At 41.3% G+C, this 15,471-nt stretch overlaps 1 protein-coding gene across 3 annotated transcripts; it reads left to right on the top strand.

Annotated features, from left to right (window-relative positions):
• The first annotated feature begins 797 nt into the window (after positions 1-797).
• On the top strand, positions 798-15,181 carry adpgk (ADP dependent glucokinase). Of its 3 annotated transcripts, none has more exons than XM_014124004.3 (8): positions 798-1,127; positions 2,804-3,029; positions 3,184-3,409; positions 4,480-4,542; positions 4,774-4,894; positions 5,080-5,276; positions 5,391-5,489; positions 5,713-15,181. In XM_014124004.3, exons 2-8 carry the CDS (start codon positions 2,818-2,820, stop codon positions 6,274-6,276), a joined length of 1,482 nt encoding a protein of 493 aa, XP_013979479.1. In that variant the 5' UTR covers positions 798-1,127; positions 2,804-2,817; the 3' UTR covers positions 6,277-15,181. The 3 variants fall into 3 exon arrangements, with proteins under 3 accessions (XP_013979479.1, XP_013979477.1, XP_013979478.1); XM_014124002.3 differs by having other exon boundaries at positions 5,710-15,181; XM_014124003.3 differs by lacking the exon at positions 798-1,127 and adding an exon at positions 1,294-1,563 and having other exon boundaries at positions 5,710-15,181.
• The last annotated feature ends 290 nt before the right edge of the window (positions 15,182-15,471 follow it).

The following is a 15,471-nucleotide window of genomic DNA, read 5'->3' as shown; positions in this document are numbered from 1 at the left end:
TCAATGTGGCTACACTGGAATGTTGACTTGCACTGGAAAAACTGTAAGTTTCTAACATTTATGGTTGAGATTTAATTAATATAAATATAAACGATGCACATTATGACTTATTAACTTGCAGATGTTATTAAAGCATTGGTTTCACGTCAGTCAGACGTTCACTGGTAGGCGACAGCCACATGGTGGTACTGTTGCCTAGGTTTATATTTGGCCTTCATCACCACTCATACAGAACAGTTTTTCAAGGTCCAGAGAGAGACATCCACTGGAGCTCAGCCATCCACACAAAAAGATGTGCATGCTGTGAGAAATTTTACATGATGTCACAATCAGAACGATTGAGAAGATTTTTACATGACAAACTTCACTTCACTGGAGCCGAAATCACAGAAGATAGATGTGGTAGTTGCAGCAGCAGAAAAATATTTGGGTGTGAGAAAATTTTGTGCAGAAGATCTACAGGAAGTTTTGAGAGAAGGAGTTCCATCCTTCCAGGCCATTGGCCTGGTGTAGGATTGTTTAGGGCCAAGAAATGGGATAAGGTGGTTGGTTTGGGGGGGATAGCAGGGGCGCAACTTTCATTGGTGACGGGAGAAGACATGTCCCCCCCACATTCTGAAATTGCATCCCCCCACCAGTTTTATCATTGGAATGTGAAACTAGGTAATGGTGTGCTTTAGGACCATGCGGATGCCTCCAAGCGTTCGGGTAGGCTGTGTGGAGTGTTTATCCGACTGGATAAAAATAAAAAAAATTATAATGTTATGTCCCCTCCACTTCAAAAACCAAAGTTGCACCCCTGGTGGATGGTGTATAGGTGCAGGGTTAGATGGTAGTGCAATGTAAGTTTTCCCATTCCCCCTTATTTGTTGGTTTCGTCACAATGTGGAATTCACATTCAGAACTGAGAAATGCAGCAATATTCCAAAAAGCGTCTGCCGGAAATTCACAAGAAGCTGAAACAAGGGTGGTTTAACTTACCCCACTCTCCCCTACTGCTCTGCCCTTGAGTTCAGACGTGGCGCCGGGTCTGAACTGTCTTTATACCTCAGAGGTCTGAACACCAAGTTCCAGGACATCATCATCTACACTACAGACAGACCCTAATTTCAACCCAACTTATCCTGGTTCGTACATTTTTTTCCCCCCCAGCCAGTCCTATAGTTGTTTCCAGCTATCGTAGATAAGTCAGCTATCCAGGTAGCTACCAACCATGTTTTTGATTGGGTCTGTCTTAAAAGTTGTCAAGCAAGCTGGCTAAATTAGCTAGCTAGCTAACAAATATATTTGATAGGATGCTAACGTACTTCTAGCTGACAATGCTAGCTAGCAAACTAGCAATGTTTGAATGGAGATAACGCAAGTTTGACAGTGGTAGTCCGTATGTTGGGTATAACGTTACCAAACCGTGGAGGCATTACGTTAGCTTATTAGAAACATAATTTTTTTTGCTTTTTAGCTGCATTGGAGTGCGTGAGCTAGCCAGCTCAGCAACGGTAACGTTAGACCCAGAGCTATCCGATCAAGCTAGCTAACATTTGATACTCGTCAACAACTTCATTGGTAACTAGCTAGCCGTTCGTCCTAATTATAACCTATTTTGCCATACTAGCCATGTCTGAAAGTGATTTACGAATGGATAACTAAAGTTAGCTAGCTACTAATAATATGGAAGTTAATGCAATGATGACACATCACCCTGTTTAACTTTGATGCTAGCTAGCTACCATGATTCAGCCTGTTAACCTTGATCGCTGTAAAGTCATTTCGCCCATCTGCTAGCTAGTTAATTTGTCAGTATGTGAGAGTCTTGTGCATATCCACTGCAATTCCACTGCTTATTACATTTTCAGACAGTTTTATTTTCGCGCACATAAAAAATAGCAGGTTGTTAAAGTTACAATATGTAACTTTTTTGGGAGACCCGACCAAATTCGAATAGAAATGTGAGTTATAGAGCTGTAATTCCCATTGAAAGTACGTCTAAGATGCGTCAGATCTGTATTATGTGCGCTATTCTATGCTTCCAGTTCGTAAGTTTAGTTTTTGCGTCTTACTTGTGTACACCAGCTTCAAACCGCTGAAAATACAATATTTTTGGTAATTGAAAATATTTCACAGCGGTTTAGATGGTACAGTGATTTTCTACAATATACTTGCTTTGTCAAGAACTTAAATTAGGCGAACTATTAGAATTCGGAACCAGGAAATGGCAGCGAAATTTGTATCATTAGTCCATTCTTGATCTAGAGCCAAAACATGTTTTTCATGTCAGCAATCAAGTTTAAGATATATATAACTTTCAAAATACAGAAATACTGCAGGTATTATGCATTTTGCTGCCAACATACTGACTCATCGCTAGCCACTTTAATAATGAAAAATGGATGTAATAAATGTATCACTAGCCACTTTAAACAATGCCACTTTATATAATGTTTACATAACCTACATTACTCATCTCATATGTATATACTGTACTCTCTATACCATCTACTGCATCTTGCCTATGCCGTTTGGCCATCGCTCATTCATATATTTTTATGTACAAGGTAGTTTTTGTGAAATTGTTAGATTACTTGTTAGATATTACTGCAGGGTCGGAACTAGAAGCACAAGCATTTCGCTCCACTCGCATTAACATCTGCTAACCATGTGTATGTGACAAATAAAATTTGATTTGATTTACAATGCAAAACTTAGCATCATATGTTGCAAAATGACAGACAGGAAGACTTGTGTACATTTAGCAGGTATCATTACAGTAGTATTATGCATGTGTGTGTTTGCACTCATATTTCAGAAGTCTGAGAAAACATGTGGCGGAAGGCTGCGGGAGCTGCCCTGTTGGCCTTGGCCATTGGATACTTCTACCACACCAACCCTGAGCTGCCTGAACAAGTTCTCCAGTACTTGTCCCTGCCTCATCCATCCACTCAGGGCGACCCAACCTTGGAGCAGGTTATCTCCACTGCCTGGGAGACCCTAATAACTGCCCCCGCCAGTCAGTGGGGCAGAGTGGCAGTAGGGTGAGTTTCAGAGACAACTAAGCATTCATGATGTCATGATTTAGAGTTTGCTATTTTGGTTTTCATCATTCATCCAACAGAACACTGAACTTCCCAAGTGAAATGCTAGTGCGTATTCGGCGTGTTTACTTTTTCTCTGGCTTCCTCCATTTAGGGTGAATGCATGTGTGGATGTTGTGGTGTCGGGGATAGGGCTGCTACAGGCTTTGGCTGTGGATCCTGGGATGGGCCGTGACCATGAAGTGTTACACTCTAAAGAGGACCTGAAAGAGGCTTTCATCCACTACATGGAGAGGGGGACCGCGGCGGAGCGTTTCTTCACAGACAAAGAGGTCTTCCAGAGGATTGCACGGGCCGCTGCAGAGTACCCTGGTGCTCAGGCAAGTTAAGTGTTTCTCCCCATTTTTATATCAGGGTCTTGAAAGCTATGATCCTGAAACAAGGTTATATAAGTTATTTTCTTCAAGAATCAATGGGTACATATCATTAACTTATGAGTCCAAAAATGGATATAGCATCTGCTGATTGCCCCTTTATAAAATTGACCTAATCACTGATCTGACATGACTGGATTGTCGGAATCCCTGTTTTTGATGGTTATTCATCAACTATGAGAGCTGAACAGCGTTTGTGAATTTCAGTTGGCCACAATAACAGGAAACTGTTAGATAGCATACACTTCATATCTATTCTTGATCAAGCCTCATCCTGTACCTAAATGAGTGAAACTAAAATATCAGCATTATAAGCAAAACCGTATCAGAAGGATTTCCTATGGTCAGATCAACAATATATCACCCAACCCTTAGTTTGGTTTCACACTCTCATGGTCTATACATCAGATAGTTAACACTAACAGAAACCAACTTAGCCTAATTCAAGTTTTTGTATCCATTTGAAATGCATCATCCTTTCTGTACTTGAGGTAATCATCACCAATCCAACATGATTGAATAGGTGAAGGGGCAGTAGTTAGTCAAGAGGTTAGAGAGTGGGGACAAGTAGCTGGAAGATTACTGGGTCAAATCCTGAACCAGGCAATAAAACGTGGAAGATAAACTGTGCAAAAAAAATTGTGTGAGGTTGGAAGCAAAGCAGACAAAGGAATTATGTCTCCACAGACAGACTGATAAAGTTGTAGGTCTATTTGAAAAAATCAGTTCAAGCTCACCCTCAAAGTTTGATATCACATGTATTTTTGGCATCTGTAATTGGCTTCACCCCCTGAAGACGAAGCACTTTTCCTTTTGAATAAAGGTTCCATCCAGAGAGGTTTGAGTGTCTGTGTCAAATTTAATTCTACATGATCAACAGTAATTAATAATTTCACTGCTGGGCTATCTCTTGGTGCAATTGTGGTTATTAGATGGCATTTTCTATCAGACTCACTGATAAACCTCAACTCATTTTTTATCTCTTGCTCTCTTTCCTTCGCTCTCTCACTAATTAGCTATATGTTGGAGGAAATGCTGCTCTCATTGGACAGAAACTTGCCACATACCCTCAGCTTATGGTAGGTTAGCACTTTTAATCTCTAAACTCCTCACTAGAATGCACACATTTTGTACCATTTCTACTGTTCAGCCACTGTTTAATGGTTATCTGCACAGGGTTGTGTTTTTTTGGCACAGAGAAACTGTGGCAGTTTGTTTAAAAGGAACTGAGGACATTGCTTAACTTTTGAAATGTCCCCTACGTCTATATTACTGAAGTCAGTGACGGTGGAGGTTTCTGCCTTTAATAGGTTCTGCTATGTGGACCTGTTGGGCCTAAACTACACGAGATGCTGGACGAGCAAATCGTTGTCCCCCCCGAGTCCTTGCAGGAGACTGATGAATATCACCTAATTCTGGAGTACAAAGCAGGTAAGGACCAAACGCAACCTGAACAACAACTAAAAATAGGTTTCATAAGATTTTAATAGCTAATTGATTAATGGAAACGCATTCCTTATTTGTATTTCTTTACCTCAGGTAGCCTAACTATACTGTCGGCCACTATCAAAATATTTGTAAAAAATGCATAAGTCTGTCCTTTTGCCTCTATCTAGGGGAGCAGTGGGGTGCGACACGGGCTCCCCAAGCCAACCGCTTCATCTTCTCCCATGACGTGTCCAATGGGGAGATGAGAGCACTGGAGATGTTCGTGGCCAGCCTGGATGAGTTCCAGCCAGACCTGGTGGTCCTGTCCGGTCTGCACATGATGGAGGGCCAGGGGAGGCAGATGTGGGAGCAAAGGCTCAAAGAGGTCCATAGCAAAGCACAAACAACAGCACAATAGTATAGCGCATTTAGGGTTCTCGCCAGAGTTTTTTTGTTAAACTTTTGTATAGACTGAGATGGTTTGCTTGAACCTTTTCAGGCAGTGGCGGCCATTTCTGACGTCCGCAACGCGGTCCCCGTCCACCTGGAGTTGGCAAGCATGACTGACAAAGACTACATGAACAGCATCATGCAAGAGGTAAAGGTGTAGGTTTAACAGTAACTAAAATACAAGTTTGGCAGAACTCAATATTATTTGTATTTTTTTAAAGGCCCTATCTGGTTAAAATCGTAATTTTTATCAAATTTGATCATATTTGGACGTGATGTCAATTTAAAGTGGATTATAGTGCTGCGTAATAAAGTATTGTATTGGAGCTGATGCATACAATAAACTATTTGGTGTTGTGTTCTGTTAGCAGGTCATGCCCATAGTGACATCCATTGGGCTGAATGAGCAGGAGCTACTTTTCCTCTCCCAGGCCGGCACAGGGCCTCACGCTGAGCTGGCCTCCTGGGGGGGCATACCGGATGTAGGCCGAGTCAGTGACATCCTCCTGTGGGTCCTTGAGCAGCATGGACGCAGTGACCCCGAGTCGGAGGCTGACCTCACGCGTATCCACTTTCACACTCTGGCGTACCATGTCCTTGCCACTGTGGACGGGCACTGGGCCAACCAGGTGGCCGCCGTGGCAGCAGGGGCCCGTGTGGCCAGCATCCAGGCCTGCGGCCTCCAAAGCATAGATGCCAGTAAGGTGGTCCTTAGAGCTCCGCTGGAGTTCCACAGTTCCCATGGCGAACCTAGAGAGAAGTTGTCCCTGAACCCAACTGAGCCTGTCACTGTTTGGCACCGTGGCAACGTGACCTTTCACCTTGCACCCGTGCTGGTCTGCAAGCAGCCACTCCGGACAGTAGGGCTGGGGGACGCCATCTCAGCAGAGGGGCTCGTATACTCTGAGCTCAGGCCACAGCTGCCATTTTTGTGAGGTCCTTTTTTGTTGCACTCTTGTTCTTTTATTGTATGGTGGTGTGCACCATATCTCCCCAACCCCAACCAACCAGTGATGTCTTTACCTGTACTGTAGCTTTTTCTTGGGTTGAAATTCTGATCCTTGGTTAGCTAAGTATTTTGCACTGGGCACAGTTTAAGCCATTTCTGTAACTCCAAGGAGTTGTGCTGGGTTACCTCTGATTTCATTTGCCTTGTGAAAATTCAATGTAAATGTTTGTGTACAAAGACAATGCCAAAGCTGCTTGTCAGTTTGGTTTGGGGGGGGGAATGGAAAAACATTCAGCGATATGGTCTCCATAAGTAGCGGTGCGATTTCAGACAGAGTTTGAGCTTTCATGCAGCACAATAGAGGAGCAAACTCCTGTGCACATATGCAGATACTAAACAGTGCCAATGAGTTCAGCCTCTTGCATCATACACTTTTGGAAGTTTATTTTCACATCATCTCGCTGAGTCTTAGTTCAATTTCCTTCAATAATCTTTTCTTGTTGACCCTGTTCAGAACAAGCTCCCTCATCCAAGCACTATAGTTGGGGAAAGTGGGGTAAGTTGAGCCAAGTGGTTAGTTGAGCCACCCCTTGTTGCTAGGAAACTATACATTTTGTGTATCATGTGACCAAATATTTAGGAAGAGGTCATCATTTCATGGAGTCTGTGAAGGAAGAAACCACATGGGAAAAGTGGTCCAAAGGGTAAAAAAAAAAAAAAAAAAGATTTTCAGTCAAGTTAATTTCTGTTATAGGTTTCATGTTTGTATCTAAACCAAAGTAGATTGTTTTATACATCAGTTGCCGTTTCTATAAGCTGCAATATGAGGTCCTAAACCTAGCATTAAAGTGCATTCTTGTAGCTACAGTATATGGGCTAATATAGTCAGTGTTTGCCTCAAGGTAAATTGAACCAATCACTACCATACCCCATACAAATAATGATTATTTTGTTAGTTTTATGCACAATATTTTAGCAATGTGTCATGCATATGAACTCGAGTAGTGTATTTTTGTTACAGCGCAGACATCATGCCACGTGTATAAGAACGTAAAACAAGCAGGGGTCTACACCCCCCCCCCCCTTCAGGTTCTTGAGAGCAGCCAAGGAAGGGAAGAAGTCCATTCAAGCAGCAGCAGCAATGGATGAAAGAAATGTACAGAATGACACTGAAGCAGTACTATAACATTTTTATGCGAGTAAAATACATGTTGGATACTTTTTTTCTTGACAGTCCTGATGGAAAACCACATTTCTTGGTAGACTTTCCAAATGTCGACAAAACAAAATATGCTAGACAAGGTGGGATCTTTTTGTGTCTATAAAATGTGTTATGTGAGAAATGGTGGTGGAAAAGCTTTTATACGCAAATATTGATATAACTATCAATAACCACCAGGCATACACAAGGCTCATTCCTCTGCACAGGTGTTGCTGCTGCCTGGCAGATCTGGATAGGTATTATATACACTGCTCAAAAAAATAAAGGGAACACTTAAACAACACAATGTAACTCCAAGTCAATCACACTTCTGTGAAATCAAACTGTCCACTTAGGAAGGAACACTGATTGACAATAAATTTCACATGCTGTTGTGCAAATGGAATAGACAACAGGTGGAAATTATAGGCAATTAGCAAGACACCCCCAATAAAGGAGTGGTTCTGCAGGTGGTGACCACAGACCACTTCTCAGTTCCTATGCTTCCTGGCAGATTTTTTGGTCACTTTTGAATGCTGGCGGTGCTTTCACTCTAGTGGTAGCATGAGACGGAGTCTACAACCCACACAAGTGGCTCAGGTAGTGCAGCTCATCCAGGATGGCACATCAATGCGAGTTGTGGCAAGAAGGTTTGCTGTGTCTGTCAGCGTAGTGTCCAGAGCATGGAGGCGCTACCAGGAGACAGGTCAGTACATCAGGAGATGTGGAGGAGGCCGTAGGAGGGCAACAACCCAGCAGCAGGACCGCTACCTCCGCCTTTGTGCAAGGAGGAGCACTGCCAGAGCCCTGCAAAGTGACCTCCAGCAGGCCACAAATGTGCATGTGTCTGCTCAAACGGTCTGAAACAGACTCCATGAGGGTGGTATGAGGGCCTGACGTCCACAGGTAGGGGTTGTGCTTACAGCCTAACACCGTGCAGGACGTTTGGCATTTGCCAGAGAACACCAAGATTGGCAAATTCGTCACTGGCGCCCTGTGCTCTTCACAGATGAAAGCAGGTTCACACTGAGCACGTGACAGACGTGACAAGAGTCTGGAGATGCTGTGGAGAACGTTCTGCCTGCAACATCCTTCAGCATGACCGGTTTGGCGGTGGGTCAGTCATGGTGTGGGGTGGCATTTCTTTGGGGGGCCGCACAGCCCTCCATGTGCTCGCCAGAGGTAGCCTGACTGCCATTAGGTACCGAGATGAGATCCTCAGACCCCTTGTGAGACCATATGCTGGTGCGGTTGGCCCTGGGTTCCTCCTAATGCAAGACAATGCTAGACCTCATGTGGCTGGAGTGTGTCAGCAGTTCCTGCAAGAGGAAGGCATTGATGCTATGGACTGGCCCGCCGGTTCCCCAGACATGAATCTAATTGAGCACATCTGGGACATCATGTCTCGCTCCATCCACCAACGCCACGTTGCACCACAGACTGTCCAGGAGTTGGCAGATGCTTTAGTCCAGGTCTGGGAGGAGATCCCTCAGGAGACCATCTGCCACCTCGTCAGGAGCATGCTCAGGCGTTGTAGGGAGGTCATACAGGCACGTGGAGGCCACACACACTACTGAGCCTCATTTTGACTTGTTTTAAGGACATTACATCAAAGTTTGATCAGCCTGTAGTGTGGTTTTCCACTTTAATTTTGAGTGGGACTCCAAATCCAGACCTCCATGTGTTGATAAATTGGATTTCCATTGATTATTTTTGTGTGATTTTGTTGTCAGCACATTTAACTATGTAAAGAAAAAAAGTATATATTATTATTATTTTATTCATTCAGATCTAGGATGTGTTGTTTAAGTGTTCCCTTTATTTTTTGAGCAGTATATATCGGCTATATACACATGTTATAGCAATCTGTCAGTCAATGACACAGTTGATGATGTGGGCACGCAAACATTGGTTGATGCATGCGATGTCTGAGCAGGGGAATGTGACCAAGGTCTTATCTGACGACATGGAGTCTGACTTGCTAAACATATCAAGAATCTTGCGGACCAGTTTTATGGGCTTAGTAGCCTCAAATACAGAGAACATGCCTATGATTTGTTACATCAAAACGACTTCCCTGTCCCAGACAACTGCTTAAGAAATTGAATAGAAAGTGGTATTGAACAGAGAGATCTATATCAATGTAGGCATACATTTAACATATACAATATACCACACTCCCACCCATGAATTAAACATTGCCCAAACAGCACCATCACCCACTTAGGGTAAGTTGTGCCAAGAGACCACTTTTTTTGGGACAAGCTATGTTTTCAAAACGTATACTATATTTCCCTTGACGTAGTGATGCTGAATGTAAAAAAAGTAGTAGAATCTCACAACTACATCCCCTCATTACAATCAATACAACACCTATGCAAACTGGGGCAGGAGCTAGAAGTTAACCACCCAGACAGTTTTCTGTGGGGATTTGGTCATTTAGTTTTCATTTGGCCAAATGAATACATTTAATCCATCAATGAAAACAGTGATGAAGCAAAAACAAATATTTTGGCGGGGTTGGCGCTATAACTTAATTTAAGTACTAAGGGGTAATAGTTCAGTGCTTCATTCAGGCTTAAATTGTCCCCTTTTTAATGGAGCCTTTACAAGTTTCCATCTCACGCAGATGATAGGACCTGTTCAATACCCACAAAGTGCAGTAGGAAGGGTTGTGACTGACATGTCCTATGACACGCACGGCAGACAAGGCTGGTATGGAAGGCTGCTCACCCAGACTGGGTTTCCCAAACTCGGTGCACGTTTTGGTTTTTGCTCTATCACTACACACCTGTTTCAAATAATCATCAAGCTTTGATAATTTGAATCAGCTGTGTAGTGTTACAAAAAAAAAAAAATTGCATCCCTTGGGGTCCCGAAAATTGAGTTTGGGAAACGCTGCAGTAGTAGCTCTTTAGCACATCTGATGAGACTGCTATCTGTTCTAGTACTTGGTTGCTGTCCTCTGGCTAGCTGTTTGCCCTGTCACTCTCTGTTTGAATACTTCGAATGCCAGTAGCACACAAAAGCTCTACTCCTACAGCTGTCATTCCAGTTTGCTGTCATGACATCCACTTAAGCCGGAAATAATATTTGGATCTCCTGTCCGCAATGGCACAGACGTACACCAGCATTCCAAGCCCATCTGTATCCTTGACTCACAACTGGGTCAAGCACAGACTGTGAGGGGTGAAGTGTGGCAATGAAATACTTCATTATTGTGAATTGTCACTTTTTGTTCAGCTATTTTGATCAACTTTAGGGCTGTTTTGTTTGCCCTATGTAGGGTGTACCACATGGACCATTTTGTTTGTCCAATGTAGGTTATGCCACATGGACAAGTAAACATGTACATTTTACCTGTTACACTGCAACTAATGAAGCCCCTTGTTAAAACTCCTACAAAGCACGATTGTCACTGACAGGGTGCTGTTGGACATTGCACACAGCAGACTGATGAAAGCCTGCAGACCCAGTAGTGCTTCAGCACATCTGATGAGAATACGATCTAGTACTTTGCTGTTGTCCTCTGGCTCGCTGCTTGCTCTAGCTTCTGCCAGTCTGACTGAATGATACAATGAATAATGCAAAGATGTACTTCTACGGCTTTGTAGTCTGCTCTGCTGCTGTCAGGACATCCACCTCGCAGCCGGAGGTACTATGTTAATCTCCAGTCCACAATGGCAGACGTACACAAGCATTCCAAGCCCATCCTTGACTCACAACTGCATCAAGTGCAGATTGTGTGGTGTCCAGCCACTATGTAAAGTCAAGCAATAGAATACTACATAATATTAATATTCAGAGTTGCTGCTTTCCCCCCCAGCTATTTTGTAAAGATTTAGGGCTGTCTTGTTTATCCTATGTAGGACATGCCACATGGGCAATTCAACATGTTAATAATTCCTGCTAGACTATAACTGATGGAGCCCATTATTTCTACTTGGTATAAGCCATGTTTATTGGTTTTACCATTATGCATTTATTGGTTTCACATCAATTGTGACCTTGAGTAATTAAGTAGAGGAAAGATCAATTTTAAAAGTATTTGAACGCTCCATCCATGCTCAAACAACACTTACCTTACCACTGCTAAAAAGAACTGAAAATAATTTTTATTTGATGCCCAAGGTACATTTTTGCTTTGTTGCTGCAGAACTGAGAATTGGGATGGTACAAAACTTAGCAATCATAAGCTATGCAGAACTTATTTGTCTCGAATCTCACAGCTTTCTTAACCTGGTGGAACCAGAAAAAGCTTATGATAGCTCACATTGTTTCACTTAAATGAAACGTGAGCATAGCGGTCAGTCTGCTTCATATAGGCTCTCTAGTAATTTATTAGGATCTATGTCATGAACCCTCAAAGTTCCATAATGGTATGATAATGGCAGCCATTTTGGTCAGGGATAAATCGAAACCACTCTAGTTGCGGGAAAGGGGTTAATGTTAATTGAATTCAGACGTTCCATTGACCAGAATGGCGCGCAATCAACAAATCTGATCTAACAATTTGGAGATTCTTCAAATCCGTCATGATTTATGTATTGTAACAGGCCCACAATGTGCTTACTTGAGTCCCCCGATTTTGATCAATTTGGCTGTTTTTTGCTGCATGTAGAAGCTGTCCCTTTTCAGGTTTAGAAGAAGTGACTGCTAAATGCTAACTCCTGTTCGTATAAACTGGTTAGCATAGAGAAATCATTGATGGTAGTGGGTCGTTTTTAACTGTAATGCAGTTGGTCGGTAACAATGACATGAACATGTGTTGGGGTTGGCATCTATACAACCATTATATTCAGATTTTTACATCAACATAGTGTGAAATACACATATAAACAATTGCCTAAATGTAGACTAATGTTGCTGGGGGGTCAATGAGGAGACTCGGATGTTTCCCCCCACGCATTTCCATGGCAATTCCATTGTTTTGGTCGAGTACGGTTGACCTTTTTACCGCATCTATTTCGAATTAATGGCAGAAGAGGCATAGGTGACGCGTTTCCTGCTTGTACTTATGCAGGAAAATAAAAGGCATGTGATATCCGAAATTGTGTAATAGAATTGTCAACCTAAAATACTGTCATAATTATAAATACAGTTTATACAGGTTTTATACAAATATTCTGTATAAATAACCTCTAAAATATGTAAACCGACCATAAATGTCTACATTTTTGTTTGCTTGGAAAGCTGTGTGTTATTATATGAGTACTCGTTGTATTTACAATTTGTCTAAGTCCTATCATCAACTGATTTCAGACAGTGTATGGCTGTGAATTTACTGCATTGTTTGTTTGGCATGTTAATTAGAAAACATTTATGGAATCATTCCACTAAAACTGGTTGGCTAGCTAACAAACATACAGTGCAGATAATCTTCAAATTCATTGTTTTACACAATAGCGTATCCAGTGGTGGCTGGTGGCACTTTAAATGGGGAGGATCTGCTCATAGTAATGGCTTGAATGGAATGGTATCAAACACCTGGTTTTCCAGGTGTTTGAAATCATCCTCCCCTCAACAGCTTCCCCTGCTCTTATCACATCACTGGCTGACCATGGTTGACCAACTCCCTTACCAAAATGTCTGCTCTTTTATACTGTCATGAGAAGGTTCATTTCCATTCTAGTATTCTAATTCCTAATTCTATCATCTGCTTGACCAAGCTACTGCTTATTGTATGATCATGGGAATGTGCCAGTCTTCTTTGACAGCTTTGGGTTGAAATAGTGACTGTAAATATGCATTTAGTAAGAAATTGAGTATTCCTTTTCATTGCAGTGAATTTGTTAGGTACAACGGTTTGGTAATACGATTCGAGAGTTGCTAGGGTTTTCAGGGCATTCTTCTGAGGCTGGTGAGATATATGCCTACTTCCTTCGCTGATTTCATCTATTGTTGTTTTTGTTCGATAAATTCACGTCCTACCGTTTGATTGACACTCATCATTGAGGATGTTGCCCCTTGGATGGAGCTATGATCAAATTTGGGTGTAGCTGCCATCAACTACACCTTTATATGCATAAGGAGGTTTCACAAATTTTTGTCGGCAATATGACGTCATACATTTCGTGGTTACTTCCTGCTTACAGATACTACCACCAACAACAATATTCAAGGTGCAGTGGCTAGATGTAGATGCGAGCATAGGTTATTTACTACTAATTTTACAAAGATAATTTAATATTTACCAGGTATCATTAAAGAAGCATTCTGCCTTGTTCTTGTCTAGTTTAGTCACTTGTAGCTCTACTGAGTTTTCACCACTTTAAAATGAGACAATATTTGATGTAATTTCATATTAACACCCATGTCTTACTGTCAAGATTAGCAACAATTATGCTAGCTCATTAGGCGGAAACACTACATCTTAACAACTAGACCTCCTTTTGAAAGTTACTTCAACTGGTACCGGGCTACCTTCAGACAAGTTTTGTGAGGTTTGTGGGCGTCCTAGAGCAAAACAACCAACACGTTCGTGAGAGTCTCACCTTTCCATAGAGTGGTCATATTAGTTTGTAGGCCAAACCGTTAGGACACTACAGATGTTTGTGAGAAAACCGATTTTCGGTATGTCTCATGGTCTGACAAACTCTGCTGTAGCGCAGCCACCTTCCCCCGCATATGCGGAAGGCTGTCATTGGCGTATGCGGTGGATTGAGACGCAGCCCATGCAACAAAAAAAAAATCTCTAGTTTAAAACAGACTATTTTGTTTGGTATGTTATTATTATGTTGATTAGATTTACGCGGGGGCGCGGACATCGACTCTGGGGTTAAAATGTTTATGGAAATATATATGGAAGTAGTTTAGTGCCAAAAAAAGGGGTTAAATATAGGTACATTTAAAAATATATATATTTCAGATATAGTACAGCCACTTTAAAACAAACTTCCTTTTGAGTCTGAATCTGTTATTCAATGAGTTGCTATGGGCAGTAAGTAAGCAGTAAGTTTCCCCCAAAAAATTTGCTTTAATATATTAATATCTAAATGGGTCCTAAAATTCTAAATCAAATATCTAACTGATCCTTGGTATGACCATTTTAACCCCCCTACCCCCCACCACCAGCCCTATAATTTGTAAATATTTCACAAATAAATCAGACAACATTCTCTTAAAATATAGTATTGGTTTGAAGATCAAATACAGCTTCAGTTGACTGAGCCCTTGATAATGGGGTAGTTATACACAAAATACTCCATATGTACATTGTTTGTTGATTAGCAGAGTATGGAAATACATTTTTCCAGTACAAGTAGCTGTGTAATATGTGGGGAAATAATCTGTGTATTTTAGAGATCAAATGGTTTTGTGTGTGTGTCAGTGATATGCTTAGAATTGTGAGAAAATCAGGAATTTGTCTTAAACTTTGTCAACAACCGTACAGTTGACTCCATAATGTTAATCATGGGCACAATCTGTTGTATGGAAATATACTGTACTCTCACCACGATCATGTGGACCTTGAACATATGAGTACAATAATTATTTATTCAAATCTATTCTAAAATATAAAATAATTATTACTCAAGAATTGTTCAGACTTTTGTGAATTAGTGTCCATTATGCAAAGTCTTATTGGATTCCCTTTTCTTTTGTCATCTGATGTTAAGACTGGAGCTCAACTGACATCTTAAGTTTGGAAATGTTTTTATATTAATAAAGTCTGCTATTTTCATGTCAATTTAGAGTTTTATTTTGTGTTAATGATGCATGTTGCTAGCCTGGAAATCCAGACTGAATTAAGCTTAGTTTCATATTTGTTTCTCTCCACTATCAGGCTCGCATTCAGGTCATCCCACACATTGGCCTGGTTAGAAAACAACCAGGAAAGTCAAAATGATAAATATATTCTGTAATAATTTTATTTAGAATGCAGCATTTATTTTTTTATAATTGACAATATTTGAAATAAATTATAATTATCAATTGATTTTGTTACAAATAAAATCCAGCAAACAATAGTCATGATTT

The sequence above is a fragment of the Salmo salar genome, chromosome 10 (genome assembly GCF_965601325.2).
Source record: "Salmo salar chromosome 10, fSalSal1, whole genome shotgun sequence".
NCBI classification, from domain to species: domain Eukaryota; kingdom Metazoa; phylum Chordata; class Actinopteri; order Salmoniformes; family Salmonidae; genus Salmo; species Salmo salar.
This window is presented reverse-complemented; position numbering and strand designations above follow the sequence as displayed.

What these genes read in the sequence shown, in the direction of transcription:
- adpgk (XM_014124002.3), top strand. Translation starts at nt 2,818, where the DNA reads ATGTGGCGGAAGGCTGCGGGAGCTGCCCTGTTGGCCTTGGCCATTGGA. An exon ending in AATTCTGGAGTACAAAGCAG is followed by an intron (nt 4,895 to 5,079) that starts GTAAGGACCAAA and finishes GCCTCTATCTAG; the next exon opens with GGGAGCAGTGGGGTGCGACA. An exon ending in TGAACAGCATCATGCAAGAG is followed by an intron (nt 5,490 to 5,709) that starts GTAAAGGTGTAG and finishes GTGTTCTGTTAG; the next exon opens with CAGGTCATGCCCATAGTGAC.